Consider the following 27,357-nt stretch of genomic DNA (forward strand, 5'->3'; position numbering starts at 1 on the left):
GCAGGCATATTTATGAGCTGGCGATCATGTTCTGAAGAGGCTTCCGTACAAAATTCACGAGGATGAAGTGAATCTGATTCCCATCAGACCCATCACATTCACCCCTGGAAAAATGACATACGAAGGACTTGATTTTAATTCAGGTACTTAAATTTTAAGATCTTAGGGAAGGAAATAATATCTGCTTGCTATTTTGCCAAATACAGTTATAAAAAAAACTTTATATTAAAAAAATTATTAATAATTATGAACTAATAATCATAAGTGTTGATCAACAAATAAAAAGAAATGTATTGTCAATAACAAATATTAAACAATTAGTAATAAAAAACATACTTATAATAACAAATTTGATAGTTTTTTTTTTTCAAACTTTATACAAAACATTTTAATCATTTAACTATATTTGTATAATACTATATCAGAATCACTTTCTCTTTTAAGATTCTGAACCCTTAGATACTTAAATTAGAATATTGCAGTCTCGACTTTTCCCTTTTATTACCCTTTTGTTCTAATCTTTCCCAAATTTCCTTTTTTTTCGCCTTTGTTGTCTTCCCCTAAGCAAAGATAACTTCTTGTATGTTTCAATTTCAACATGCATCAACTTAACTTACTGAAATAGTTATTTATTATTCATCCAAGTTAATGGACAATAATGTTTAAAATACATTATTTTTGTTATATTTTCTGAATTGCTTAATATATTTTAAGGATCAAATAATCAAATAATCATACAATTATTATTGATTAAAAATATATTTAAATTATTGTTTTTTAAAAGAATTTAAATGGTGGAATGAAAACTAACAAAAAAAAAAGTAAAAAAAGAATTGTTTAATTAGTATAATTATCATTAACAAAAATTTAATATTCCCAGCATTTTCCCTAATTCTATAGAATAAAAAGTAACAAAAAACTTTGTGCTAAATTGCAGATGAATCCCCAGATATTTTTTTTTAAAACTTTATGGCCCGCTCCTCTCAAGTTTTTATCTTCGATAGGGAAAAAACGCGCTTTTCTCCAACGAAGCCCGCCTCCGTTTCCGACCTCTCAAGCGTGAAATATTACCCGAAAGATGCAAACTTTTCAGCTGCATCTACCCTCAATCTTCCCGAAAAGTCAATTTACTTACTGATAACGCTTTTTTGGACACTCGTTAATCTACGAATCTTTGAACTTCCCCTGCTCCGGCCAAGAATCTTAATCAAACCCGCCCCTCAAAACTTATTTTGATTCACAAAAACGAAAAAGAAAAAAAAACTTACAATGCAAATGAGACTGCTTCACAATTCGGATAAGCCCATAATATATAACTTCCCTGTCTTTCAGATTGGTTTTATGCTCGCAATACCTGGAAGCAAGGCAAGGAATGTGAGAAACCGAAAGAGCCTGCAACGGCAAACTTCAATGGAGGAGGAGAGAGAAAGAATGTGTGTTTCTTTTTCTCTCATGCTCTCTCACCATCCTCAACACAATTTGGTGACAGCTTTCTTGGTGGACTAAACAAAACCCTCAAAACCAAAACCCTACCACCAAAGTAACTTATTTCTGTTGTTCCTGTGTAATTTTTGCGGCTGCCGTCATCATTTAATTAATTTTTATTATTATAATCCTTGGCTTATTATAAATACACCCAACACTTTTCCCAACAATTTGCAGGCTTTTTTAATCCAGCAAGTCAGTTCCTTGCGCACTGAAGAGGGAGGAAGGAGGAAGGAAGAGGAAGGAAGAAGGAAGCATTTTACTGAAAAGGGACACGAATATTAAACCCCACAAATCTCCCTCATCATTGTTGTTCCTTCAAGAATGCTTCCTCCTATTGCCTGCATTCTGTTCTTATGTATCTTGAGTTCCTTCTCTCCTTCCATTAGAGCTTCCTTCAACCTCACCTTGCCCCACCAGCATCCTTACCCTGAAGCTGTGGTTCATGAAGTTCACAGGTAACCTCTCTCTTTAATGGCTTCCGTTTCCTCTGGGAATATATTTCCCCAGCTCCAGTCACTTGCATTGCTTTGATTCTCATCTGGGTTTGTATCACCCCTCAACATTTTGTTCAAAAAGGAAATCTCATTTGGGCATTCTTCAAAAATCTCATGTTTTTATACTCCGCTTCGAAACAGGAAGTCAGAAACAGAGCATCTCTGTTTTTCCGACCTGGAATCTGAACCTTGCTTCATCCTTGTCTTGTATTCATCGGCATTTTCATCTAAAACGGCAAAATCCCATCTGGGTATTCTTCGTCATTTTCTTTGCATTTTGAAAAATTTGATCTCGCTAAACCAAAGCCCTTTCTCGGCATCCGAACTGAGACGGAGCATTTTGTGTTCCCGCCTCCTAATTTGTGAACTGAGTTTTTATTTCTTTTTACCTTGCAGGAGAGTCAATGCATCTCTTTCCCGGAGGCAACTACTCGACGGCTCCGGAAAGGACCTCAGTAGTAGCTGTCTCACCGGCAATCCAGTAGACGACTGTTGGCGATGCGACCCTGACTGGGCGGCAAACCGGCAGAAGCTCGCGGACTGCGGCATTGGGTTCGGCCGCGACGCCATGGGTGGAAAAGGCGGCCGGATCTACGTCGTCACTGACTCATCCGACCACGACCCGGCGAACCCAACTCCGGGGACACTTCGTTTCGGAGTGATCCAAGAAGAGCCCCTCTGGATCATCTTTTCCGGCAGCATGATCATCACTCTAAAACACGAGCTCATCTTCAACAGCTTCAAAACCATCGACGGCCGCGGCGCCAACGTCCACATAACTGGCCACGGCTGCCTGACGCTCCAGTACGTTTCCAACATCATCATCCACAACGTCCACATCCACCACTGCAAACCCTCAGGAAACACCAACATCCGGTCAAGCCCAACACACGTCGGTTACAGAGGGAAATCGGACGGCGACGGAATCTCAATATTCTCGTCCCGGAAGATCTGGATCGACCACTGCTCGCTGTCATACTGCACAGACGGACTAGTGGACGCGATAATGGGGTCGACGGGGATAACGATATCGAACAACCACTTTGGGCACCACGACGAAGTGATGCTTCTGGGGCACGACGATAAGTTCTTGCCGGACACGGGGATGCAGGTGACGATAGCGTTTAACCATTTCGGAGAAGGATTGGTTCAGAGAATGCCGAGATGTAGACTGGGTTATATTCATGTGGTGAACAACGATTTCACGCAGTGGGAGATGTATGCCATCGGCGGCAGCGCTAACCCCACCATCAACAGCCAGGGTAATCGTTTATACTGCGCCGCCCAGTCCCGATGCTAAAGAGGTGAGTTTACTAATTTATTTTAAATTAATTTAATTTAATTACTTATTTCTTTTACTTAGGTCAGATTGAAATCAAAATATAATTTTAAAATAATTTTACAGTATATAAAATAAATATATAAAAAAATTTATTTTGATTTACAGATGAATTTTTTAAGTATTAAAATCAAACTATAATTTTTAAAGTGAATATAAAAAAATTTATTTTAATTTGTTTATTTGTCTGGTGTTCCCAAACAGGAACACCTCTTGATATAATTTCTCCCTTAATATAATTTCTTGAGGTGTTTGTTTTATCAAATGCTAAAAGAGTTCATTTTGTTTGACTTGTTTATGTATATAGTATTTTTTTTAAAACATATACTACCTTCGCTCTTTAATATAAGATCTTATTTGACTTTTATTTTAGTCCTAAATATAAGACTCCAATCCATTTTGTCTCTCATATTTACTCAATTTTTTTCAAGATAATCCTTTTAATAATTATAGTTCTAATTAATACACTTGATTAGCAAAGATATTTTAAGAAAGACAACACTTATTTAGGACAAATAACTAACTAATTACTTTTTAATCTCCTTAAATTAGTTAACTGATTCTTATAATTAGGATTAGAGATAGTATTAGGTAATGTCCAGAGATTAGTCCTATTGAAAATGGGTTTTTCAATTTTTTTATTTATATAGAATTTTTTTGCTAGCTATTTAATAGAAGTTAAACAAAATAAAAATTTTGTTGTTGTAGCAGTGGGACAGAAATTAAAAATATTTATGGAAGAATTTTTTAATTTATGGGACATTTAAAAAGAAGGATTGTTATTTAGAATAAATAAGAATGATTTTTTAAATATCGAATAAAACTGAATGATTGTAAAGGGATGAGAAATAACTAGTTATTTATGGGTTAAATAAGAAGAATTTAATGAAGTGGTGTGAGGTGGATGGATGGGCAGGTGACGAAGCGTGTGGACACAGACGAGGGGGAGTGGGCGGACTGGAACTGGCGGACGGAGGGAGACATTATGGTCAACGGCGCCTTCTTCGTGCCGTCCGGCGGTGGTTTCAGCGCTCAGTACGCCAAAGCCTCCAGCGTCGATCCCAAGTCCGCCGTCCAGATCGACCAGCTCACCCTCAACGCCGGCGTCTTTGGCGATCCCAGGTACTGTCTCTCTCCCTCTCCCACATCCCAAAAGGCTATTATCGTCTTTTCACAGAAATATCTGTACTGGGCTGGCCACCGCTCTTATTTCAGAAATTTTTAATTGGCCTTTGTCCTCTCTCCAGCATGGCCGTTCCCTTACGGGACCTTGCAGTTTTGCACTATTGATTATTCTCTCTCCCTCTGACCTCTGTCCTTTTTGTCATTAAAAATAGTTGTACTTCACCCTTAACATAAAAACTATTTAATTGTATTAGGTCATATATTAATTCATAAGATAGATAAACCAAATTAAAATCTTGTATAAAATTAGAGGACTAAATATATATTTTAGTCTTTTTAATTTTGATTATAAGTTGAATAATAAATGGATTTTAAGAAAGAATGAAAGAAGAAGAGGGGTTACAGGGGATTGTGGGACCAAACAGCCAAAAAGCCACACGCTCTCACACTCACTTAGCTGTCTTTCCTTTATAAGTCGAACCCTGACCTTCTTGTTTTAGAGGGATTTTCATGCTACTAAATCATAATTTCTTACTTTTCACTTTCCTAACACTTTATATGGCATTTCATATCGTGCATAGAATAAATAAAATGTACATGGAGGAATATTTCATGAAAATGACGTTGGAAGAAAAATGAGGAATGGAGTTACAGACTTATAGAGGAAGCACATGGGAAAGGAGTCCTCCCCGCTCCATCTTCCAAAATCTTCAACTTCTCACTCCAAATTAATATTCCCTGTGCTCTGCTTTCCACCCTGGGCCCCTCCTCTTACTCGCATTCTTAATTTTTGAGCGAACTGGAATAATAAAACTATCTCCTGTCCTTGATATAAGACCTTATTTAACTTTTGTTTTGATTCTAAATATAAGATCCTAATCCATTTTGTTTCTCATATTTACTCAATTTTTTCCAAGATAGTCTTTTTAATAATCATAGTTCTAGTTAATACACTTGATTAGCAAGGATATTTTAGGAAAGACAACACCTATTTAGAACAAATAATTAACTCAACTTATTTTCTTAATCTCTTCAAATTAATCAACTAGCTCTTATAATTAGGACCGGAGGTAGTATTTGCTAAAACAGGAATCTAACTTACCCAAAAGCCTTTTTACTCTCTAGTTAACAAGACATTTTGTGGGACAATCTCTGATTGGACACAAACTTAGACCCTCACAGCTTCCAATTCACAAACAGCTAAGCTACTTTCCGTGTCAGCATTGGAACAGCCACTCTCTCTACTTGCTCTTCACTTTTACAATTACCCATTGCCTGCTGTCTCCCATTCTTTTCTAATCTTTCCCTGACTTACCACTTTTACCGTCCTTTTCCCTTCGTCTTTGCCCAAAAACTCTTTTCCTTCCCATACTTTGACCCCAAAATAACCTCAACTTTATAGATAATTACACCACTGAAGCCAAATCTTCTCACATACACAGTGTGCTGCATTATTTATATGTGTATGTATCAGAAATTTACATGCAAGGGATGCCATGTTCCTTTTTATGAAATGATTTGTCTTGTTCTCAGAGTTTGCAGTTCCATATTGGGGTAGAGTGCCCTACAAAGGCATCTCCTTTTTGACATGTGGGACCCACTGACCCTCCCTCTAGTTATTACTTTATTATGATTCTTACATTCCTCATTAAGGGCCGCAAAACTTGAGGGCTGCCACTTCAGGAAAAAAAGGCTCCTCTCGCGTTGTTTTAAGACGCCATCACCCCTCAATTTTCTACTGTTTCTTGCCTGTCTTTTGCTCCTCAGTTCAGATCCAATAATACGGTGCTGCAAGAGCAGTAGTATGTATTTACAGGGAAGTGATATAAAGTATGAATTTGATTTGATTGATAAATATTTTATTGAAAAAGAGCTCGTGAGTGCACCAAGCAAGCGCATCATTAGGCAAGAAAATTGAGTCTGAAAAGGAAAAGGGAGAGATTTTCAAGGATCTTCATTTAATCGCTATGGGACGGCTTGTTGAATTGTCACGAGAGATTGATGCTCATGTGGTGCATTTATTTGGAAGTATAATAACTTGTATAATTATTGTTGTGAAGGGATAATGGGGATCTGTTTCCCGGGTTCAGCGGCAGTGGGGCCGTCGGCGGCGCCACCAGCACCGGCAACGTGGGTTCCAGCAGCGGCGACGATGGGGACTTCTTTGGAATGATATTCAAGGGTAGTAGCAGCGAAGCAGCACCACCCTCACTCTCCATTGTTTCAATCTTTTTGTCTATTCTCATTATTTCCATTTTGTACACTTTCACCAGCCATGCCGTCCTATTGTCGTCCATACTATGATATATGATCTGATCATGCTATTCTAGGTATTAAAAAAAAAAAATTCAGAAATCAAAAGTTGTACTAATTTCTTCTTTGTCTCTCTTAGAAGGGTAAATCATCACGAGATCTCGAGAAAGTATTACTCATCCAATCTTTAATATAAGACTTAATTATTAAGTTGATTTTGATTTTAAATATATGACTTATTTTTTATATTTATTAATTTTTTTAAAAATTAACTTTATGGATATTCTTTTAATCATAATTAAATAGAAAAGGGAAAGATGATAATATTGTTTTAAGAAAAATATGTCATATTTCTTATAATTAACTAACTTATTTAACTTTCTTAATTTAGTCAAATTAGTTAAATAGGTTTTATATTTATATTAAGAATTGGAGGAGTATAGTCACTGAAAAATCTTAATAATAAGTAAGTAGCATAAGCTTATTGTTATACATATTGTTTATTTGTGAGACTTTTTAGTGTTTACATTCTTTTCTTGGGATTTCATAGTGATTTTCCCTCCTCGAATCAATCAATCATATCCTCTAAAATTCACTTCACTTAATATATATATTTCAAGTGAATGAGATCATAATAATGAATCTCATTTTTTTTCTTTTTAGATGGATCTTAAGTGAAGTAAATTTTAAAGATCCAATTGAATACATTAAGCCTGGGAAAGGCATCAAATGGTTGGTTTGGGGCATGGGGTTTTGTTGATATTAGATTTAGAACGTATGGCGTGATAAGAGACACTTTTTTCCTCTGACATGTACAAAGAGCTTTATTTCACATGTGGACGAATAGTGTTTGGCTTTTGGGTCAGCAAAAGAATCGGTGGGATGCTTTTCATTTCAACTTTAACTATTGTACCCCAAAAAAACAAAAGAAAAACTTTAACTAAATGGATCTGAAAATGAAGGACAAGAGTCTGAGAATAAAGAAAAGATGAAAAACAAAAGAAAGGAGGAGATAGGATGAGTGCAAGCGGAGAAAGTGGAATTAGTGTTCCTACGTCATTTTCTTCCTTTTTTTTAAAAATAATACTACCTTCGGTCTTTAGTATAAGACCTAATTGACTAATTTGAAAAGATTAAGAAAATTAGTTGAGTTAATTATTTGTTACAAATAAGTGTTGTCTTTCCTAAAATACTCTTGCTAATCATGTATATTAGTTAGAATTAATATTTGATAAAACCTTTAACATGTGTAACTACTAAAAGGATTGTTTTGGAAAGAATGCATAAATATGAAAGAGAAAGTAAATTAGAGTCTTATATTTAGGACTAAATTAAAAGTCAGACAGTTCTTATAATGAGAAATGGAGATAGTAATGATAACAATAATGCAAATTGCCTCAACATGGCTTGTCCCCCCCCCCCCCCTATTTCCAGCCCTCCAATTCCCTCAACATGACTTGGAATTTTGACTATATATAATATCTTATCAATATTTCGGCTTAATAAGTCATTTCCAGTAACTCATAATGCATCACCTTCGCATCATAATCTCTAGATTGCCGATAGATTGTCGCAAGTGAACCTTTTTTGAAAAATTAATAGGCTAAACTGATCAAAGGCATATATGCATGCAACTTTTAAATAATGGTGACTTCTGATACGATTTACATATTTACTAATTATTAATTATGAGTTTAGTCTATAAACTTATTACACATATTTTTGCCAACTTATTTTAATAAATTATAAAAAGAAGTTCACATTTATATACATTGTTAATTATTAAAGATTGGTTCATAAACTTCTGAGAATAATTGAATTGACCAAAAATATTCAGGCTGAAAAGCAAATATTCAGCCCACGGTGGAGTGTTAGGGTTCAAACTGTCATAATACAACAAACAAAAAAGAATATGATTTTTGCTATTTACAAATGTCGACTAAGGACAAATTCGTTTCAATTCCTCCCTTTCATGCTTTTGCCGATAGAAAAAAAAAAAAAAAACAAGAAAAACTAACAGAAATTTGAACCCTAATTAACCAAAACCGTATGATCATGAACCCTCACAGTCCCAGCTAGTGCGGCCACTGCTTCCAACTTCTTCCAAGTCAACTGACGTTGAGCTTCCAAGTCTACAGCCATGGCTTCCTTCTCTGAGTACAGACTCAGGCAGCCTTCATAAAGTTTAGAATCCATTTCAAGCAACATCCCACGCACATTGGCTGAGAGCCCGTGCACTGCTTCGTTCCAATGCCCTTTCATGTTCTTCTCTACTGCCTCCAATATCAGTGGAAATATTACATCTCGATTCTCAGCTATTAAGCTTACTATGTGCCCATTGTTCCACAGGCCAAGTGTTCTTTCCGCAACCTGATCGATCCATGCAAAACTTATCAGAACCAATAGTCGTACGTATTCTCAAAGATCTGGATCAGGGAAATTTTTTTTCCGGTTTCACTCTGCATTATCTAGTGATGGGATTTATCATTAATAGTAAATGACACAGAATCTGGCCACCACACTAAGCATAACCAATCAAAGGAGTTCCAAAAACAATGAATCATATCAGTTCTTTTTCTCTAAGCTTTATTAATCAAATATGGCATTTTTCTTTCAACGAAGGCATCTAGGTACTCAACTATGTCACAGAAGAGACTGCATAGGGAGAGAGGAAGTTTCAAAGCAAGTAGTGTGACCAACTAAAGCCAAAGGAAACATCCCAATTGTCATGCACAGAATTTATTTAGTAAATTAAAGCTTATGTTCTGCTTCAGAATTGACAACCTAAAGACTTCGATTTTGTAGAATTTTTCCTTGATCCAACGGCATTAAGCCCGTGAACACCATTAACCAAAGAAAAAAACCTGAACAAAAAAATTATAAGGTAGATCCTGAACATTCCACAACTATTTCTAATTTACTTTCTCTTTGCAAGGATTTCAATGGAAACTCGAGAGAAATAGCATCATAATTTTCCTGGCCAGAGAAAAAGAAGGCAGAGCATGCACTGACAATAATTTCAGCATTGAAGCACCGATCCATAATAAACCTAATCCGCCCAGTACAAGATCCAATAAAGGAAGAAAAAGCGGAATGGAATTAATGCGCTAGGATTATGGAGTACTAGCTAGGTGATTCAGAAAAGAAAAAATGGTCCCCGAAAGATTTCAAAGGCATTAATAATTTAGACCTGATAACTTGCTTGATTGACAACAAACTTCTAAGAATTATAGCAACGGCAGTAATATTTTCAGGGACGATATGGTAGCGTGTTCATATCATCCGTACATGGTTACCAGAATATCATCTATTGACGAGTAGTACCTCCGGTTCTTAATATAAAAACTATTTAATTAATTTGAGTAGATTAAAAAAATTTGTTAAGTTAATTATCTGTAACAAAAATGAGCTTGAATTTCTGAAAGTATCTTTTTAATCATAACTCTCTTAAATGAAAACCTCCTTAATATGCATGATAAATAGGAATACTTTTGAGAATGAATTATTAATTTAGAAGACAACATGAATTGAGTATCATATTTAAGACTAAATATAATTTTCAACTAGCTTTAAAGATTAGAAGTAATATATGACAAGCTCCATGCACAATACCAAGTAAGATCACGGGTATCAAAATATAGCATCATGAATACAAACACACACACGTCACAAAACCTGGAAGTGAGGGCTCTTAAGGCAGCGACCAATCTGCCTGAAAAGAGGGACCATGAACAGTTTGAATTCTGCAGACTGAGTTGCCTCCAGAATTTCTTCTAGTTCTGCAAGGAAAAGGACCTCCTTCTGGCAATTTGTGACTGGCCAGTACTTCAGTAACCCCCTGATCACATATTCTGCCAACCTGTAGTCTTTCTCAACAAACTGAGTCATGCAATAAGACAGTGGTTGATAATAAGTGGAAAACCATGTTGGCTTGTGAAGTGGTATAAGTGCTCGGAATAGAAACAATCTATTCTCTTCTTTCATTGGAACTGAAAGCCCGTTTATGACGCTACCCTGAAACTCCAAAAGTTCGGCTATACCATTATGCCTCTCTGTTTCGAATATAAACCTGTAAAATATATTATTTATCACTCTCCTTATAAAAGGCCTGTGCAACATGAACTTCCCATATATTCGGTGAAGAATGGTTTTCAAACGCTCACGCTCTCGTGGGTCCTCCGAGTCGAACAAATCCAGCAATTTTAAAACAAATGTATGGTCAATGTAGCGCTTGGCAATCTTTGTCTCAGTCTCAAATGACACAATGTACATCAATAGGATTTCATACACGAGCTGCAAATGGGGCCACAATAAATTTAAATGTCTTTCGTCCTCTTCAGGATTCACAGTTTCAGTCCCTGTATTTTCATGGGATGCTGGTGGTAAACAACGGAAAATGTTAGCTGAAACCATCCCAATGAGCTGTTCTTGCATAACTTCATCGAATTTCAATGATCCAGATTGAATAATATCCAGTAGCTCATTAAGTGTTCGGCGTTTTATTTCCTTTTCACGAACCGACTTCAGATTGTCAGAATAGTCAAATACATAGCAACAGAGTTGAATTTTTCGAAGTAATACACTCGCGCGTTCTGAAACAGCAACTTCTCGCACTGGAGGTAGTAATTCTACTGCAGCGGAAATGGGCGGCGCCACTGCCGGAGCCAAGACTGTAGTGGTCCGAGATTCATGGTTCACAAAGACTTCTAACGGTCTATCACCGTCAAGAGAATACCCATTGATTTTCGATTTCGATGATTTCTTGGTACCACGCTTTCTGAACTTATTGAACATTTTACAAACAAGTCTTTAGCCAATCAAGAAACCCTACAAATTAGGAAAAGATAAGAAAATGAACGACAGAAGAGAGTGCAAGAGAAAGGAAAGATACACGTAGCGACGTACCGAGAGCCACGGATGAAGCCTAAGTTTGATTGAGGAAAAACGCGAAAACCGAGCGCAAAGCCAAATCATCTAGAACGGAGATGATGAAAAATGGAAAATAATTGGTGTGGGAAGCAATCTTAGGCGATGAAAAATTGAAAATTGGGAGAACTCCAACCTTAGAAAGGGATTTGGGAGCCGAGAAAATCGCGTTGAAGGAGGAGGCAAGGCGGGAAAAAGGCAACCATCTTTTGTTTTGTTTTCTTTTGCCTTGTTGTAAATTTTTATTTCTTTTTAAATTATAATCGAAGTCATTTCTCTATAAAAATCTCATTTTGATTTTAATTATGTGAAAATACTCTTAATATTTTTTCAATCAATATCAATATATCAATATATACTATAAAATTATGAGAGATTGGTTTATTTATAGATTATTAATTATTAATCGTGCAGTTGATTCTTTAGAATATAAGCTATCTCTCTCTTAATATTTTTCTCAATAATCAAATGAATTTTAATTTTCATTAATCAAATTCCTAAAATTTTATTCATAATTTCATATTATTATTTAATCTTATTGAACGAACAATTTTTTTCCTAAAATCTATGAAGAGATTGTGATCATTGAGTTGTGATTGTGAAATTTCAGACACTACAAATTAAATTTCAGAGATCAAATCAGTAACTCAAAATGAGGCAAATTTGGAGGACGGAGAATTTCGCTATCCTTATTTTTCCTATTAAATTTAAACAAAACAGCAGACCTCTTTTTTTTTTTTAATAACTTCAAAAGATGTGTCTTTTAGTTAACGAAGCACATATTCTAATAACTAAAAATGAGAAATATATTGTATAAGTTATAAATAATATAACATTTTATAAATTTTATAGTGGTATTTTGATCTGTCCCTTATTCCAAAGTTGGGCACACAAATATTTCTTTTTGTTGTTCTATCATTAACATTCTTTTGGCATGCGTAATTTGTAAATCTGAGTAATATAAAACTAAAAAAAGGGTGGTGGATAGTTGAATTGGGTTCATGCGTGTAAATTTTTATGTAAAAATTGAGTTTATTTGGTTTGATTAAACTAAAAAATTAATTTTTTTTATCACTTGTAAGACTTTAAGATTTTTTTTTCCAGTTTAGAAGGTATTCACTAATAATTTGAAATGACAAGTAGGCTGAATCCTCAATTTTTTTACTTACAAGAAAACTTTTATACTACTAGTTAGAAACACATTTGCATGTAAGTTAACCAAGCCAAACTTAACCCAAACAAATACAAAGGTCTAAGTGCTTGCTTGAATTGCAGTTGGAGGAGCCAAAATCTTGGTTTGGCATGGGAAAAACTGATTGAAGTATTTTTCTTTTTAATGTTTTCCTCACCCAACCTAGATTATGACTCTAAAACTACTTTTTGTGGTTTTTATCTGCAAACTATAGTTTGTGTTGTGCATCCTTAAAAATAATTTCTTCTTCCTGTTGCCTTCAAAAATATGAGTGTTGGGATTTGAACCCAGGCCACTTCAGGTCCAACGTGAAATTCATCCAGGGCTCAAAAATCCAGCAGTTACTAATTTAATAGGCACACTTAAGCCGTCAACATTCGAGCGGCACGTTGGTTTAGGGGTTGAAATGAAAGTCCTCCAACCTGCCACCAGTTCGAATCTGACAAGGAGAGATGAGAAGGGTTGAAGAAGAAGCGAGGTATTCTAAAATACCTCTTTTCATCTTTGCTTCTCTTCTCCTTTTTGATAATAATCATGAGTTATTTTTTACAGAGTTGAAATTATAGGCGTATTAACCAACTCTCTAGGGAAGTAATATTTCTTTTAATATGCAAACTATAATTCCAAAATGCGATTACCTAGATTTACAATCTATTCAACATTTAATGATACCATGGTCAATTGTTTTAACCGTCCATTACATTAATACAGATACAAATAAATAAACAAGTCCCTGGCCAAAAACAAATAAACAAGTCCAACTTTGGTTGCCCATTTGGTTTGATGCATTGCATTTGGATTCCCTGTAATCGAGATATAATGCCTTCTTTCAAGTGTTTGGTTGGTTTATTTAGGTAATCTACATTGGGATTACATCATATAAGGTAATAGGAATTACACTACTAAAAGTGAAGAATCAATAAAAAGACATTATTTGCCCATGCCTTCTCTATTATCTTCCTCTACCCCACTTGTTGCCAGCGCTCCTTCATTGACGACCTTTCCATACTCTAGCGACCCTTCCTCCTCCTTCCCCATTGATGACTTTTCCATACACCAACGACCCACTGATGACCTTTCCATATGATGACCTACCCTTCCTCATTCTCCTTCCCCCATTGATGAACTGGGCACCAAGTACATGTTGATAATCACTTGATTTATAAGTTGATAACCATAAAATCATGAACTTATAAGAACCATAAAATCTATTTGAAGCTAAAAAAATAAGAAGCAGAACTATAAAATCTATCATTAACAAAACTTCTAGCAATCAAAAGAGCAACAGGAAGCTACATATTAAGAGGAAAACATCTTTCTCTGCTTATAAAAATCAATTTGGCTCTATTTTTTTACCAACATTCCAAAAATTGAAAGTGCAAATAATTGAAAACTCAAATGAAAAAACTGATTAAGAAATATGACCCAGATTGGCATAGAAACTCCATTATTTGCTTAAGCTGAAGCAGCAGACTTGGCGAAGGAGGAGAAGAATAAAAGGAACTTGACAGACTGCGGACTGCGGTTCTATGAATGCGTGAAGGGAAATTGAAGAGCGAACAAGGAAGGCACGCATGACTGTGTTTTCTTTGCTAGCGTGGGATACTAGGATGAAGATGCCCAGTTCTTCCAAAGGTAGATGATTTTATTTAAGGCTATTTTTATCCTTTCAATTTTTTTCTTTTTAATTAAATATAAATAATGAATTTAATTTTATCACTCTTAATGATGTACCAAACAACTTCTTTGTAATCATCATTGCATTACATTATATTCCTAGTCATTACATCCCATTACATTCCCACTTATTCTGTGAACCAAACGGGCACTGGTAGTCATGCGTTCTGCACCGAAAATTCATTCACCAGAACGTAGACAGAACGAGGGAAAATAATAAATAAATGGCGCTAAATGAGAATGACACGAACTTAGGTTAAACTAGTGAAGTCTAATTTTAAACTGATGAAAATCTACTTAGTTTATCTACCACGTCAAATAAAAAATTACTATAAAAATATTATGGAAATACCCTGTGCTAGACTTACCATGAAGACAACTGATATGGAAATACCCTGTGCTCGACTTAAAAAATCTATGGAGCTAAAATTAGAATATAAATGCACCTAAAACAACTGATATTGAATATTTCTGACTTGCTAAGTGAAGACATGTTTGATAAAAGCAACATAAACACAGTAACTAAATTGAAAACACAGAAGGCTATATGGAATTAGGATACTAAGCACGCATCAAGAAATCAAATTCTATAAACAAGATGGCAATTCGGCTGCAGAACATCAGCACATATGAGTTACATACTAACATTAACCAGTGAAAAGCAAGCTACTACTTGTATGCACCTAATTCCATGGAAATAATATCTCCAACATAAATTGAAGCGGCAGTTTGGATTTGATCATCCATCCGCTCCAATTGCAAAGCACAAAAGGGGGCGAAACACTATACATCATCAAGTTTTGACAAACAGAACTGGGGATCTATGCTGACTTTAGATTGCAAAAAAAGAGTTAGTAGTTATTAACTAAACGAAACAACCAAGGTCAGTTTCCTTCTTTGGGCTAGATAGCACGTTCGGATGTCATTCACCATCCACTGGTGCCGGTCCCGTCATTTTTCTTACCCCAAGAACCTGCTCCTCCTGCATGAATAGTCACAATGATATTTGCAATTTGAATTGTTCAGTTTGTATGAATAATTGCATATACTAAGGTGGCAGATCTTATCAGTATTACACATTATTTCAAACAATGGGACAAACAGAAGCTAGCTTCATTTTACTCCAAGAAGGTAAGGCAATCTATTCTGCAAACTCCTCTTTTTGTTATCAAGAGGATGAAGATGAGCCAGGGTGGTGTCTCTATTCAATGAACCTAGGATCTACCTTTCTTTGGGAAGCAATACCATGGGTGATAGATCAGTACGAGGCTGTTTGGCCTGAGCTTTGGAAGCTGGAGATTTCTCCTAAACTGAATGTTTGCTTGGAGGCTCCTACGCAAGGCTATTACTAGAGGAGCCCCCCCCCCCCCCCCAAAAAAAAAGGGGGGGTGTTTGTTGTTGGTACTCAAGAATCATCGCATTTAAGTCAGCCCCAATGTGTTTAAGGCTGTGATAAGAATGAAACTTTAGATCACATTTCCCTAGAACTTGAAATGGCCAGATGCATATAGTTCGTTAAGCGTATCTATATGAGCTTTGGAAGTAAAACACAAGGGGATATGCTTGTGGCTTGCAGAGATCATCCAAGAAGCCAAAAGGAACCAGTCACCCATTGGCACAAGCTTTTCTCTCGGTGGCTTTTGGGCTTTGGCATGCTAGGAACAAGGCAATACATAAAGGAATTATTTTGAATCCACGCACAATCTCTCTCATAGGATGAAAGAATAAAGTACGATACACAAGAATGCCGTGTAATTTTGATAGGACTCACGAGAAGTTTGCTCTGAAAATGGAAAAGATGTCTTCATGATTTCAACAAACCTCAAAGAAAGTCAGCAAATTACTTTACTCCTTTATTATGTGGAAATTCGGAATTATCTACTAATATTTAGATCTATTTGTGTCATTACTGCCATACCACTTGATGCATTCCAACTCGATGATTGACCCTTATCAGTAGCACTTGATTGACCCCAAGTATCTTCCTTCTGATTCAACTCAGGCTTGGCCCAACAGTTTCCCTCGTCCATCACATTTGGATGAGTAGACTCGGTTGCTTTGTTCCAGCCAGAATTTTCTTTAGCATCTGTCGGCTGGTCTGAGCTCTTGCTGTTCCAAGCACCACTGGATTCTCCTGCTGAACCCCAACTCTGCCATTGTTTTTTGCTTCCACCTCCTTGATTCCAGTTCGAGTGCTCCTTCCTGTCAGCATTCCCTTGGTTCCAAGCCGCTCCAGACTCACTGCTATTCTTCCACCCCTCATTATCATTATCTGTCTCCTTCTTCCAGTCAGAGGAATCATCACCAAAATCCTTTTTACTACTCCAACCCCCAGGTTGCTCCCTCCTTCCACAGCCTCGGCCTCCAAATCCGCTTTCTGATCCCCATCTACCGCCAAAGTCTTCCCTGTTTGATCTGCCCCTGCCACGAAATCCCCCACGTTCACCTCCCCTGCCACCACCAAAACCCCCTCGATCACCTCCCCGACCACCGAAGCTCCCCCGTTCTCCTCTACCCCGAAAACCTCCCCTCCCCCTAAATCCACCTCTGTCTGAGCCACCCCTGCCCCCAAATCCACCTCTGTCTGAGCCACCCCTGCCCCCATTACCACCATTCCAATTCCCCTGGTACCCATCATCACCAGAAGCCTCATTACCACCATTAAACTCGTTTCCATTCAAGTCATTTCCAGAGTTCCAACTACTGTTCCTTCTCCAGTTGGTGTCTTGATTGCCAGATCCAGAATTCCAGTTGCTTTTCCTTCCCCAGTTGGAATCCTGATTTCCAGCATCAGCACGACCAGAATTCCAGATTGAACCACTTCCTTGACCCCAGCTAGGTTTCTTTCCAATTTCAGCAGTTTCTCTTCTGTTCCAACCACTTTGATCATTAGCCAGACCCTCCTTAGTATCACTTCTTTTGCCACCCCACTTCAAATCTTTGCTACCTCCAGCATTAGTCAATTTGGTGTTCCAATTGCTTGATTTGTCCAAATCAGAACTCTGGTTTTCAGCCACATCAGTTGCACCAACTTCAGAGGTGTTCCAGTCAGAACTTTGTTTGTTGCCAGAACTTGATCCACTTTTCCAGCCAGGACTATTACCCCATCCAGCCGAAACATCACTTGAACTTTTTTGACCACTACCTTGACCCCATCCTGCTGCTGGACTTTTACTTGATGTTTTTTCCCTATTCCAAGAAGACTGACCACGTTGCTCACCAATATTCTCATCAGATTTCTGACCCCAAACAGAGGGCTCTCCTCCTGAAGCCTTAGAAGCATTCCAGTTGCTTTTAAGGTTCCGTCCAGAGGGTTGGTCCCCATCCACATCACTTGAACTCGGTTTCAGAGAGCCCCACACAGAATCTGAATTTCCTCCAGAGTTATCTTCATGGTTAGACTTAGTTTTCCTACCAGCATCCTGATTAACAGAAGGGTTTCCGACTTCTTTGGCTTCACTACTTCCAGACTTCCAAGCACCCCAATTAGTGTTTGAGTTTCCTCCATCAGCCAATCCGCTTTTTTGACCACCACCTTGACCCCATCCTGCTGCTGGCCTTTTACTTGATATTGTCTCCCTATTCCAAGAAGATTGACCACGTTGCTCACCAATATTCTCATCAGATTTCTGACCCCAAACAGAGGGCTCTCCTCCTGAAGCCTTAGAAGCATTCCAGCTGCTTTTAAGGTTCCTTCCAGAGGGTTGCTCTCCATCCACATCACTTGAACTGGGTTTCTGAGAGCCCCAGACAGAATCTGAATGTCCTCCAGAGTTATCTTCATGGTTAGATTTAGTTTTCCAACCAGCATCCTGATTAACAGAAGGGTTTCCGACTTCTTTGGCTTCACTACTTCCAGACTTCCAAGCACCCCAACTAGAGTTTGAGTTTCCTCCATCAGCCAATCCGCTTTTTTGACCACTACCTTGACCCCAGCCTGAAGATTGACAACTTTGGTCTCTAATATCCTCATCACATTTCCGACCCCAACTAGAGGGCTCCCCTCCTGAAGCTTTGGAAGTATTCCATCCACCAGATTGATCTGGGTCAGAAGCAGTTCTGGCATTGTCAGCTGCTGCACCCCAGGATGATTTCTTAACTGAAGTATTCCTGACTCCCCAAGCATTATGTTCTACACCTATCCATCAGAAGGACAGTAAAACATCTACGCAATACATAATTATAATACAAGCTAGTAATATGGAGCAGTGACACGGTAAAAATACCTTCACCAGAAGCATCACCCTCAGAATTCATAGGATTTGAAAGAGATTCAGACTGCAGCAACAGCAAGATGATAAGCAAATGAAAAATGGATGCAGAAAATTGTTTATATTAATTGCGTTATTAGCAAACATGAATAAATGGACTTTGTGCTCATACATGACCTCATGATGATAGTGTACATGTGTTATTGATGCAGATTCTATATACAGTATGCCAATCAAAATAGAATTGACATATTAGTATTATGCACAATAAGAGCTTATACATTATCGCTGCAATGCAAATACAAGACATACCGGGAGGTTTGACGTAGAAGGGTTAGACCAGCCACTCCTGCACAAGCTTATCATAAGACAAAAGCCAATATAACAAAAACAACTCACGAATGAAAGAAAATACGGGACCATACAAATTTATCTAAAATCCCCCAATAAAATCTAGACAATATGAGCCTCAACCTTTGGTGACCACTCCCTCAAGAATTATAAGGTTCAACATATTTTACATAGATTTGCCAAAAATATATAGCATATCCTTTCCCTAAGCAAATTGATCAATAGAAGGACATCAATGCAGGACATAGAGAAATAGGCTACATCAACAAACAACTAAAATCATAATCTTAAATATTTTATAAGCAAAGCAATCATCTTCACGGGCCCAGATGGTTCACTCTCAACCTATGGTTGCAATATAGATAACATCCAAAGTGAATATCAAATCTTCTGGCACATAGAGCAAATGATAAAGCAAGTAAACTACTTGTTTGAGATGAAAAAATCAAGTGGATTAATTAATGTCATCATTGTCCGTACCTTTCAGATTGTACTCCTCCAGTATTCCATCCGTCACCCCCAGCTGATGCTCCAATTCCATCCATCCAACCTTTACATAAACTCATTGTCAAATGCTAAGTCTCTCCACTCAGGAGATGTAGAACATCAATGACAAACAGGAAATAGATACGGAACTAGCATCCAAATTAATAAATAATCCAGTTTCATGGGTAAAACTTCCGCATATTGCCAAAGAAGAAAATAGTGACAAATAATAGGATTCCTACCTCCTGAACTTTCCCCAGTACCCAGTAGACCAAACGGTTTGCTTGAATCTGGGTCAACGCTGATAAATAAAAGATGCAACAAATCAATTTTTTGGGCCAAAGTTTGCAATCGGAAAGAATCACACAAACAAGAACTACTATAAAAAGTACCTTGATGACATAGAAGTTTTCTTCCCTTGTACCTCGGAAAGATGCTCACATTTAACTGAATGAAAATCAACAATTGAGAAAATTAGGCCATCACTTAACACACAGGAAAAACCATGATTGGCACACCATAAACAAACCTGTAAGAACCTTTTGCTGAGAATCAAGTTTCACAGTAACATCAGAGCGACGTATAGCTATGACCCGACAGAGATATCCCTTCAAAGGGCCCACTCTAATTCTCAAGGTTTGACCAATAGTATATAATCCATCATTGTTTCCATTGCTGACTGCACCAAAAAACAAAACAAAACAATACATCATGCAAAATCATTAACGAGAAGATCTAGAACAAAAAGATTTCTCTAAGACTCAGGCTTCTTTGCACTCACGGTTATTTTCCCTTGCTTGCCACGGCCTTTCAGGTGACAAAGGGGATTTAGGAGATGTTGGCAAATCTTCGAAGGCTGAAGAATCTGGTTCATTGCCCTGTGTGTATATTATGGCAAAAAATCATCAAAACCCATTTTAGGTAGCCATAAAGTTCATATTTTAAAAAAAGAATTCCAACCTTTTCACTACAATCACCAGCACTATGCTTGAGTTTCTCGCACATATGAGATTTGGCAGTAATATAACCACCATTCTCTTCCTCATTACCATCATATATAAAGACAACCCCTCTATAGATGTACCTAACAATTCCTTGTTTACCCTGCAAAATGACATGGAGCGGTGTTCTAAATTCAAGACAGATTCCAAAAAAGATGACAAATGAAAATATAGAACATCCTAAGCACCAGACCTCACATGGGCCCCCAATAATCCTGACAGTATCATTAACAGTGATGGTCTTATTCTGCTGATCTTGGGCACTAAATTTTACATCAACTAGTCCATTCTTTATGTTACGGCGTTCAACAGTTGTAGCTACAGGTCCATCAGGACTCTCTTTCAGTATCTATAACAGACAAAAGCGTTAATAAGATTGTGCTATCTTTAAAGAGGAGATGGTCTAGATCGAATGCTTGTTACAAGTGCTGCGTAGGCTCAATACCATACCTTGTAGGTATCATCTTTATCCATGCCTATGATAACACCAAAGTCTTTCTTGCTGCAATAGTAAATACATATGAAATGAAGGTTTTATGTATTTAATTTTAATGTAAATCAGTGCAAATTCATGTATGCGCATGTGAGAGAGTGTGTGTGTGTGAGAGAGAGAGATAGAGAGAGATAGAGGTGCAGGTCCATGCAGTATCATGAACGCTAAAAGTTCACAAGGACTTACCCAAAACATACAAGATCATACATTTCAAAACCTTTCACTACACCAGAGCTAGATGAGCCCTCTCCTTTCTCACCTACCTTATCTCCTCTTATATTCCGCTTTTTCTTAGGCTCACCATAAATCTGAGTCAGCCACTCCATATCATTTGATACAGTGTTTTCAGATGGTACAAATTTTAAGATCTCCTCATCCTTCGGCACAACACCCCAAAAATTTAATGAATCCATAGATACTTTCTTGTAAAGATATCCATCCTTGAGCATTAGACCATCAAGAACCTCAAAGACCTTGCCAGTCTCACGATCACGTCTATAATGCATGAGAGGTCGAAATTCCCTGCGGAGTTAAAATTGAGACAGTTACTTCTGAAAATCCACCAGGCAAAGAATTAACAGCCCATAAGGATACACAATATTACTCAAGTTCACTGGAGCTGATTAATCTTGCAGCTGGTGTGTCGTTGTTTTGAAGCCTATGTCCTCCACCCTGTCAAATATTAGAAAAATAGATCCACTGAGATTGCTATATTCTTGTATTACTGAAGACAAGGTTATAATTATAAAAGGATAAGAACAGTTAGTGTAAATGATACTTTTCTAGTCCTATTTATGAGGCAGAGAGAGAAGGTTTTTCTTGATCCTATTTATAAGTCACTTCATTATTGTAGATAGTTTTTTTTTTTTTTTTTTTTTTGGAAAGCTGTCTAATTAAATAGGAATAAAGTTGGAAAGTTGTTATATTTTAATGAAAAGTTAGTGCAGTTTAAAGTTTTCATTGGTCTATATAAAATATGCTAGAAATGTCTTAGAAATAAAACCAGAGGAGTACAATACAACATCCACCACTTAATATCAATAGAAATCAAATGAGCATCTGATAAGAAATAGGCCAAGGTTCAATCATCAACCAATATATGCTTGTTTCTAGCAAGCATATGACAAAGAATAATACATTTCAGACATTAATTCAGGATATAAAGATTACCACATTAACTTATGCATCCTCCCTACCACATTAACTTATGTATCCTCCTCAAAATCTTACATTTACAGACACAAATATATCAAATAATGTTTCGACCAGGTCGGAGCTTGATCGCACGTGCATTAAATCAAGTAGGAAATACTTAATTGTGAACGTGAATCCCTTCTGATTTCATTTGGAGCAGCTATTCGCCAATGTACACAGTCCTAAGGTTTACTGCGATACATAAATATTACGAACAGATACTTACATGGTACTCAAATGGAAATAATTAACAACCACCACAGCTAATACAGGAAGAGCAGGAAAAAAAAGAAAAAAAAAAAAGAAAAGAAAGATCTAAAATAATAAGTTATGAAGATCTCGTTACAAATTTGGCAGCCATCGCTTGTAAATCAATTCTCGGAATAAGCTTCACTGTCACTTTTTTCCGTGTATTGTTCACAGCCACAACCTGCAGAAATAGAATAGACACACAGCAATAAGCTTTTCATATGTTAGCAAGGAGGATATAACTCTAGAACATTTTATTTGTGCAGTACCTGTGTTAGGTCACCCTTGTATTTACCATTTTTCACTCGGGCCCACATACCCACAGAAACTTCATTGCATCTACTTCGTACTGAGAACAGATGAAGAATTTCATTCTTTGGAAGAGGATGCACTCGAGTAACATAAATACCAGAGATCCCATTGCATGCCTGAAATTCAATATTAATAACAGATCAAAAGATTTAGCTGCAAGTAGGAACATTTCAAAACTGATTGGTATGAATTACTTGATCAACATCTCCAGTACATGACTTACCTGATAAATATCATATTGCTTTTCAGCTTCAATGTAGATATATCCCTTCATATGGTCAACAGCAAATGCAGATATTATCTGCAGTTTATTACCCAGGGATTTCAATTCAACAAACTTCTGCATCAGACAGAAAGCCAAAAGCCTTTCACGCCCAACCTGCAGCAACCAAAGATTAGAAGGGAGGAATTGAACTGACGAAGCAACCAAAGTCGTTAGGTGGTGACGACTGCAACTTTTATTAGTAAAAATTAGTAAAAACAGGATACAGAAGTCATACTGTGCATTTGACTTTCCAAATAGTGGGCATTGATTCAATGGCGGTTGTTAAAGAATTCAACTCGAATGTTTTCTCATCATACTCTTCTCCAGCGAAGGTAGCGAACGTAGAGCTATTGCCATAACGTGCTTCCATCATTTTATCAAACTCTTCCTCATCCATCTCTTCCTCTTTGGGAAAAACTGGAAGGCTATGGGCCTTAGCAGGTTCATTCTTTGTTGGTTGCACGGTATCAAAATCCTCGTCTAGAAAATCTGTTGAACAATTTTCAGAAAACTACCCAAAGAAGAAGCATGAATGAAAGAAAAATTGACTTGAACTGGCAAAAATAATAATAATTCCATTTCTAAGAAGTCCAAAGCAATGACCAAAGAAAACATGCAATTAAAGTAATCAAACAACTAGGGGAAAAAAATGGTGCCAACCCGGCAAGATTGAGACCAAATCATAAAAAGGGGGATGAATGCCAACAGCAAATGAGGAAATAAATCAGAATGCCATGCTCAAGAGCAAATAAAATATTTTTCCTATTTCTCTATGACGTAACAAGCATTGCTAGTATGAAAAAGGCGACTCAGAGTTCCAGAGAACCGTAGACCAATCTTCTATATGAAATGCCACTCATTGATATGTATAAACAGTAAAAACCAAGGAAAGCTGGACCAAAAATAGAAATCAGGCAAGCTTTGATGGCTGCAAGCTTGACAAAGACAAGTTCTACAACGAGCCCAGAAAACCATGAAGAAGAAGGACCGAAAATGACCACCAAAGACATGAAATTCAAGCTGCCCAGCCCACCCAATCATTAATTACCTCCTCACAGAGCAAAAACAACCGGATTGAGAAAAGTTCGACAGCCAATGAAACCAACAAATATGGTCAAAACCCTACTGAGAGCCGGCAAAAGCGCGAGCAATAAACAAAATGTACGACCAGAAGAAAGAGCCACAAGCATATCCATACCATCATCAAAGTCACTGTCGAAGCTGTCGTCGGTATCTCCAGCCTCAGCAGCATCTTCGAAGAACTGCAGAACCCCCCGGTTCCTCGTCTTGTGGCCACCGCCAGACTTGTCATTCCCATCGATTCGCTTCCTCTTTCCGGATGAATCTTTGCCGGCGACTTCCTTGCCCTTGATCGTCATTTCCGGCGAGAATGCAGAACGCCAAACGCATGTAGATTGTCAGAGACTGAAGAGAGCGGAAGAAAGTGGGGAGTGAGAAATTGCGAAAATGAATTATGTCCCTTTTGCTTCAAAACCTTTTTTTTTAGGAACTCAAAAGGAGTATTTTTATTTATGAGAACTAAAAACAAGACAAATAGTAATAAAATTAATTTTTGCCACATAATAGTGCTAAAATTAATTATTAATTTTTTAATATTATTATCTGCAGCAACATATTCACCTATATCATAGTTAATTTTAACGTGGTTGATGGTTTCATAATTAATTTAATCAACATATGCGTGTTTAAATATAAAATGTCAAATGAGACGGAATGAAAATGAAAATTTAATATATTATAATTATAAAATGTTATATTATTGAAATTTTCTTTTTGTTCTTTTTCTTTTTTTTATTGCTAAGGGTGACTTAGAGGTTGAAAAATGGGAACTAATAAACTCTTGCGAAAATATATGTTACCGTAAAGGTCACTTGCTTCATAAGACCGAAATCTTCATCATGCATGGGATGAAACCCAGGCATGGCATTTCGAAAAAGTTGTAAGCCTAGAATGAGTTTTTTGAAATTAAAAAAAAAAGAAAGAAAACAGAAGCAAAAACAAAATACTACCTCCGGTCCTTAATATAAAACCCTGTTTGACTTTTATTTTGATCCTAAATATAAAACCCCAATCCACTTTATCTCTCATATTTATGCATTTTTTCCCAAGGTAGTCCTTCTAATAATTATAGTTCTAGCCAATATAGTTGATTAGTAAGGATATTTTAGGAAAGACAACACCTATTTATTACAAATAACTAACTTAACTTTTTTTTCTTAATCTCCTCAAATTAGTCAACTGGATTTTATAATTAGGACCGGAGGTAGTATTAGCATATGATAAGAAGAGTCATTTGTAGAGATGGGATAAATGTAAACACCTCTCTCAAAAAGTTAAATCTTATTCCGTTATATTGTGTGGAACTAATTTTAAAAGTTAGAATCAACCCCAGGTAGAGATAGAAAGTTTTTTTTTTAATGCTAAAACATAGGTATCCTTTTATTGGAGATAATTTTATTTGAGATATTGTCGAGCACTAAATGTGGATACCTTTTCTAACAAGAATTTGAATCTTGATTCGTCACGTTGTAAGAAACTAGTCCCTTCTGTTGGTGAGTGAAAATAGGAAGTTGGTGGTTGAAAAAACAACAAAAATGTAATGGGCCCCGTTAGGCTCATATGGCCCATCCATGAACAAATTGAGCCTAATACAACCATAAACAAATTGGGCTAACTGTGTCTATCCATGTAGTTGGCCCAAAAAATATATTTGTCTGTCCATATTAAGTTCAAGCACCAAATTTGTTAAACCGAGTTTAGATTTAGTTTTTCCACCATGAAGAAAAATCCGTTAAGTTGTTGTTTCAAAAGTTTTCACGAGTGTTAGGTTCCGAAAAAAAAATTTCGTGCAAATTTACTTTAAAAGTTAAAAATATTAACAATTTTACTTTTTACTGCTAAAAATATTAATAGTCAATATCTCTATTTTAATCATCAATATTAGTTTTTTAATGCTATAAGGCAATATTGTTATAATTTTAAAATTTTAGGATAAATTTGTATAAAAAATCTTTCAGATACTAAATTTCAAGTAAAAACTTTCGAGACAAATTTGTATTTTAACCTTCAAAATTTTTAGAACAGCACTTAATTGCTCCATGTTAGAAATCACATTGGAAGATGCAAAAGACCACCTGATGATGAAATACTTAGTGTATAAAAAAAATTTTAAGTTTGCACAAAAAAAGAATCATTTAACTTTTTAAATGCCCAAAAAATTGTCTTCCTTGTTTCAAGCATCATTCAAAATTCAACAAGAACAATTATATCCTTTAAAATTTCAGTTGACAAAAATTAAAATTCACGCGTGAAGTACAACCTAAATGAGTGAGGTCGAAAGAAGAGGAAGAACCTGAATAAGCTATTTGATTGTTGTTTTTTAACGAAGAAGTATTCCGAATTTGGCTCACGTCTAGAAACAAAATGAGTATCTTTTTTTTTTTTTTGGCCGGAGAAATTTATATTCATATCATGAGTATCTTATGACTTCAATACTTTTACCATAAAAATTTAATGTTTTTGTAGCAATTATATAATTTTACTCCTCCGGTCCTAATTATAAGACCCAATTGACTTATTTGAGGAGATTAAGGAAGTAAGTTAAGTTGGTTATTTATAGTAAATAAGTGTTGTCATTCCTAAAATATCCTTACTAATAAGTATATTGGTTAAAACTATCATTATTAGAAGGATTATCTTGGAAAAAAATGTATAAATATAAGAGACAAATGGATTGGGGTCTTATAATTAGGACCAAATAAAAAGTCAAATGGGGTCTTATAATAAGGATCGGAGGAGTCTCTATTAAGTCAAATCGATTATGTCGATGTTGAATAAAATGATGACAGCTCATTAAGGATCCCAAAATTTTGAAATTCCACCTAAGGGCCAAGGACCTTTAGTAATTAAAAATGCTATCAACCAGAAAATACATAAAACTGAAAATCATCAAAGTTTTAGACTTTGTAATTTTTAGGCATTTCAAATTGAACTTGAGTTAGAAAAACGACAATGTTAGAAAACAAAGAAGTTTTTAGCTCAAAAAAGAACACAGAAGTTATCTATGGAACGGGTCTCAGATCAGATATTTACAAGCCAGTAGGGGGGGTACATGTTGGTTCCCCCCCCTCCCCAACGAAGACAGCATCGATTAGCCCTTGATTAATAATTTTCAACTCTGGGGCCTTAACTATTACTATTTTGGGGTTTCCAATTGGTTGAATTTAATCACGAAACTACCTCTGATTCTTAATATAAGATCTTATTTGATTTTTATTTTG

The 27,357-nt window shown here is 36.4% G+C and overlaps 3 protein-coding genes across 7 annotated transcripts; 1 reads left to right on the top strand and 2 right to left on the bottom strand.

The window, feature by feature from the left end:
* Positions 1–1,740: 1,740 nt before the first annotated feature.
* LOC114712926 (probable pectate lyase 13) lies at positions 1,741–6,824 on the top strand. Its single transcript, XM_028897483.1, is given in 5 exon segments — positions 1,741–1,943; positions 2,379–3,252; positions 3,254–3,286; positions 4,238–4,443; positions 6,507–6,824. Coding segments are annotated over 5 exon segments (1,491 nt in total). The 5' UTR covers positions 1,741–1,809; the 3' UTR covers positions 6,751–6,824.
* A 1,906-nt stretch (positions 6,825–8,730) lies between these two features.
* Positions 8,731–11,493, bottom strand: LOC114712933 (serine/threonine protein phosphatase 2A 57 kDa regulatory subunit B' beta isoform-like). The gene is made up of 2 exons (XM_028897493.1): positions 10,375–11,493; positions 8,731–9,069 (listed from the first exon to the last, which is right to left on the bottom strand). Exons 1-2 carry the CDS (start codon positions 11,491–11,493, stop codon positions 8,731–8,733), a joined length of 1,458 nt encoding a protein of 485 aa, XP_028753326.1.
* Positions 11,494–15,045: 3,552 nt separating this feature from the next.
* On the bottom strand, positions 15,046–24,521 carry LOC114712929 (protein RNA-directed DNA methylation 3). Of its 5 annotated transcripts, none has more exons than XM_028897489.1 (19): positions 24,255–24,521; positions 23,292–23,545; positions 23,015–23,170; positions 22,749–22,907; positions 22,577–22,660; positions 21,641–21,708; positions 21,223–21,558; positions 20,994–21,045; positions 20,737–20,892; positions 20,503–20,646; positions 20,318–20,420; positions 20,072–20,221; positions 19,935–19,989; positions 19,785–19,843; positions 19,537–19,606; positions 19,018–19,054; positions 18,721–18,772; positions 16,413–18,626; positions 15,046–15,476 (listed from the first exon to the last, which is right to left on the bottom strand). In XM_028897489.1, exons 1-19 carry the CDS (start codon positions 24,433–24,435, stop codon positions 15,421–15,423), a joined length of 4,386 nt encoding a protein of 1,461 aa, XP_028753322.1. In that variant the 5' UTR covers positions 24,436–24,521; the 3' UTR covers positions 15,046–15,420. The 5 variants fall into 5 exon arrangements, with proteins under 5 accessions (XP_028753322.1, XP_028753321.1, XP_028753320.1 ...); XM_028897488.1 differs by having other exon boundaries at positions 18,721–18,775; XM_028897487.1 differs by having other exon boundaries at positions 16,413–18,632; positions 18,721–18,775; positions 20,324–20,420; positions 24,255–24,520.
* Between the last annotated feature and the right edge of the window lie 2,836 nt (positions 24,522–27,357).

Source organism: Neltuma alba, unplaced genomic scaffold, assembly GCF_004799145.2.
Source record: "Neltuma alba isolate B1F8T4 unplaced genomic scaffold, ASM479914v2 tig00011400_pilon, whole genome shotgun sequence".
In the NCBI taxonomy this organism is placed as follows: Eukaryota; Viridiplantae; Streptophyta; class Magnoliopsida; order Fabales; family Fabaceae; genus Neltuma; species Neltuma alba.

Coding starts and splice junctions, on each gene's coding strand:
- LOC114712933 (XM_028897493.1), bottom strand. CDS start 11,493: ATGTTCAATAAGTTCAGAAAGCGTGGTACCAAGAAATCATCGAAATCG. Junction 9,070..10,374: donor TTAAGAGCCCTCACTTCCAG/GTTTTGTGACGT, acceptor TGGATCGATCAG/GTTGCGGAAAGAACACTTGG.
- LOC114712929 (XM_028897485.1), bottom strand. CDS start 24,435: ATGACGATCAAGGGCAAGGAAGTCGCCGGCAAAGATTCATCCGGAAAG. Junction 19,055..19,536: donor GGAGGAGTACAATCTGAAAG/GTACGGACAATG, acceptor AAGCTTGTGCAG/GAGTGGCTGGTCTAACCCTT. Junction 18,633..18,720: donor GGGTGATGCTTCTGGTGAAG/GTATTTTTACCG, acceptor TCTGATGGATAG/GTGTAGAACATAATGCTTGG.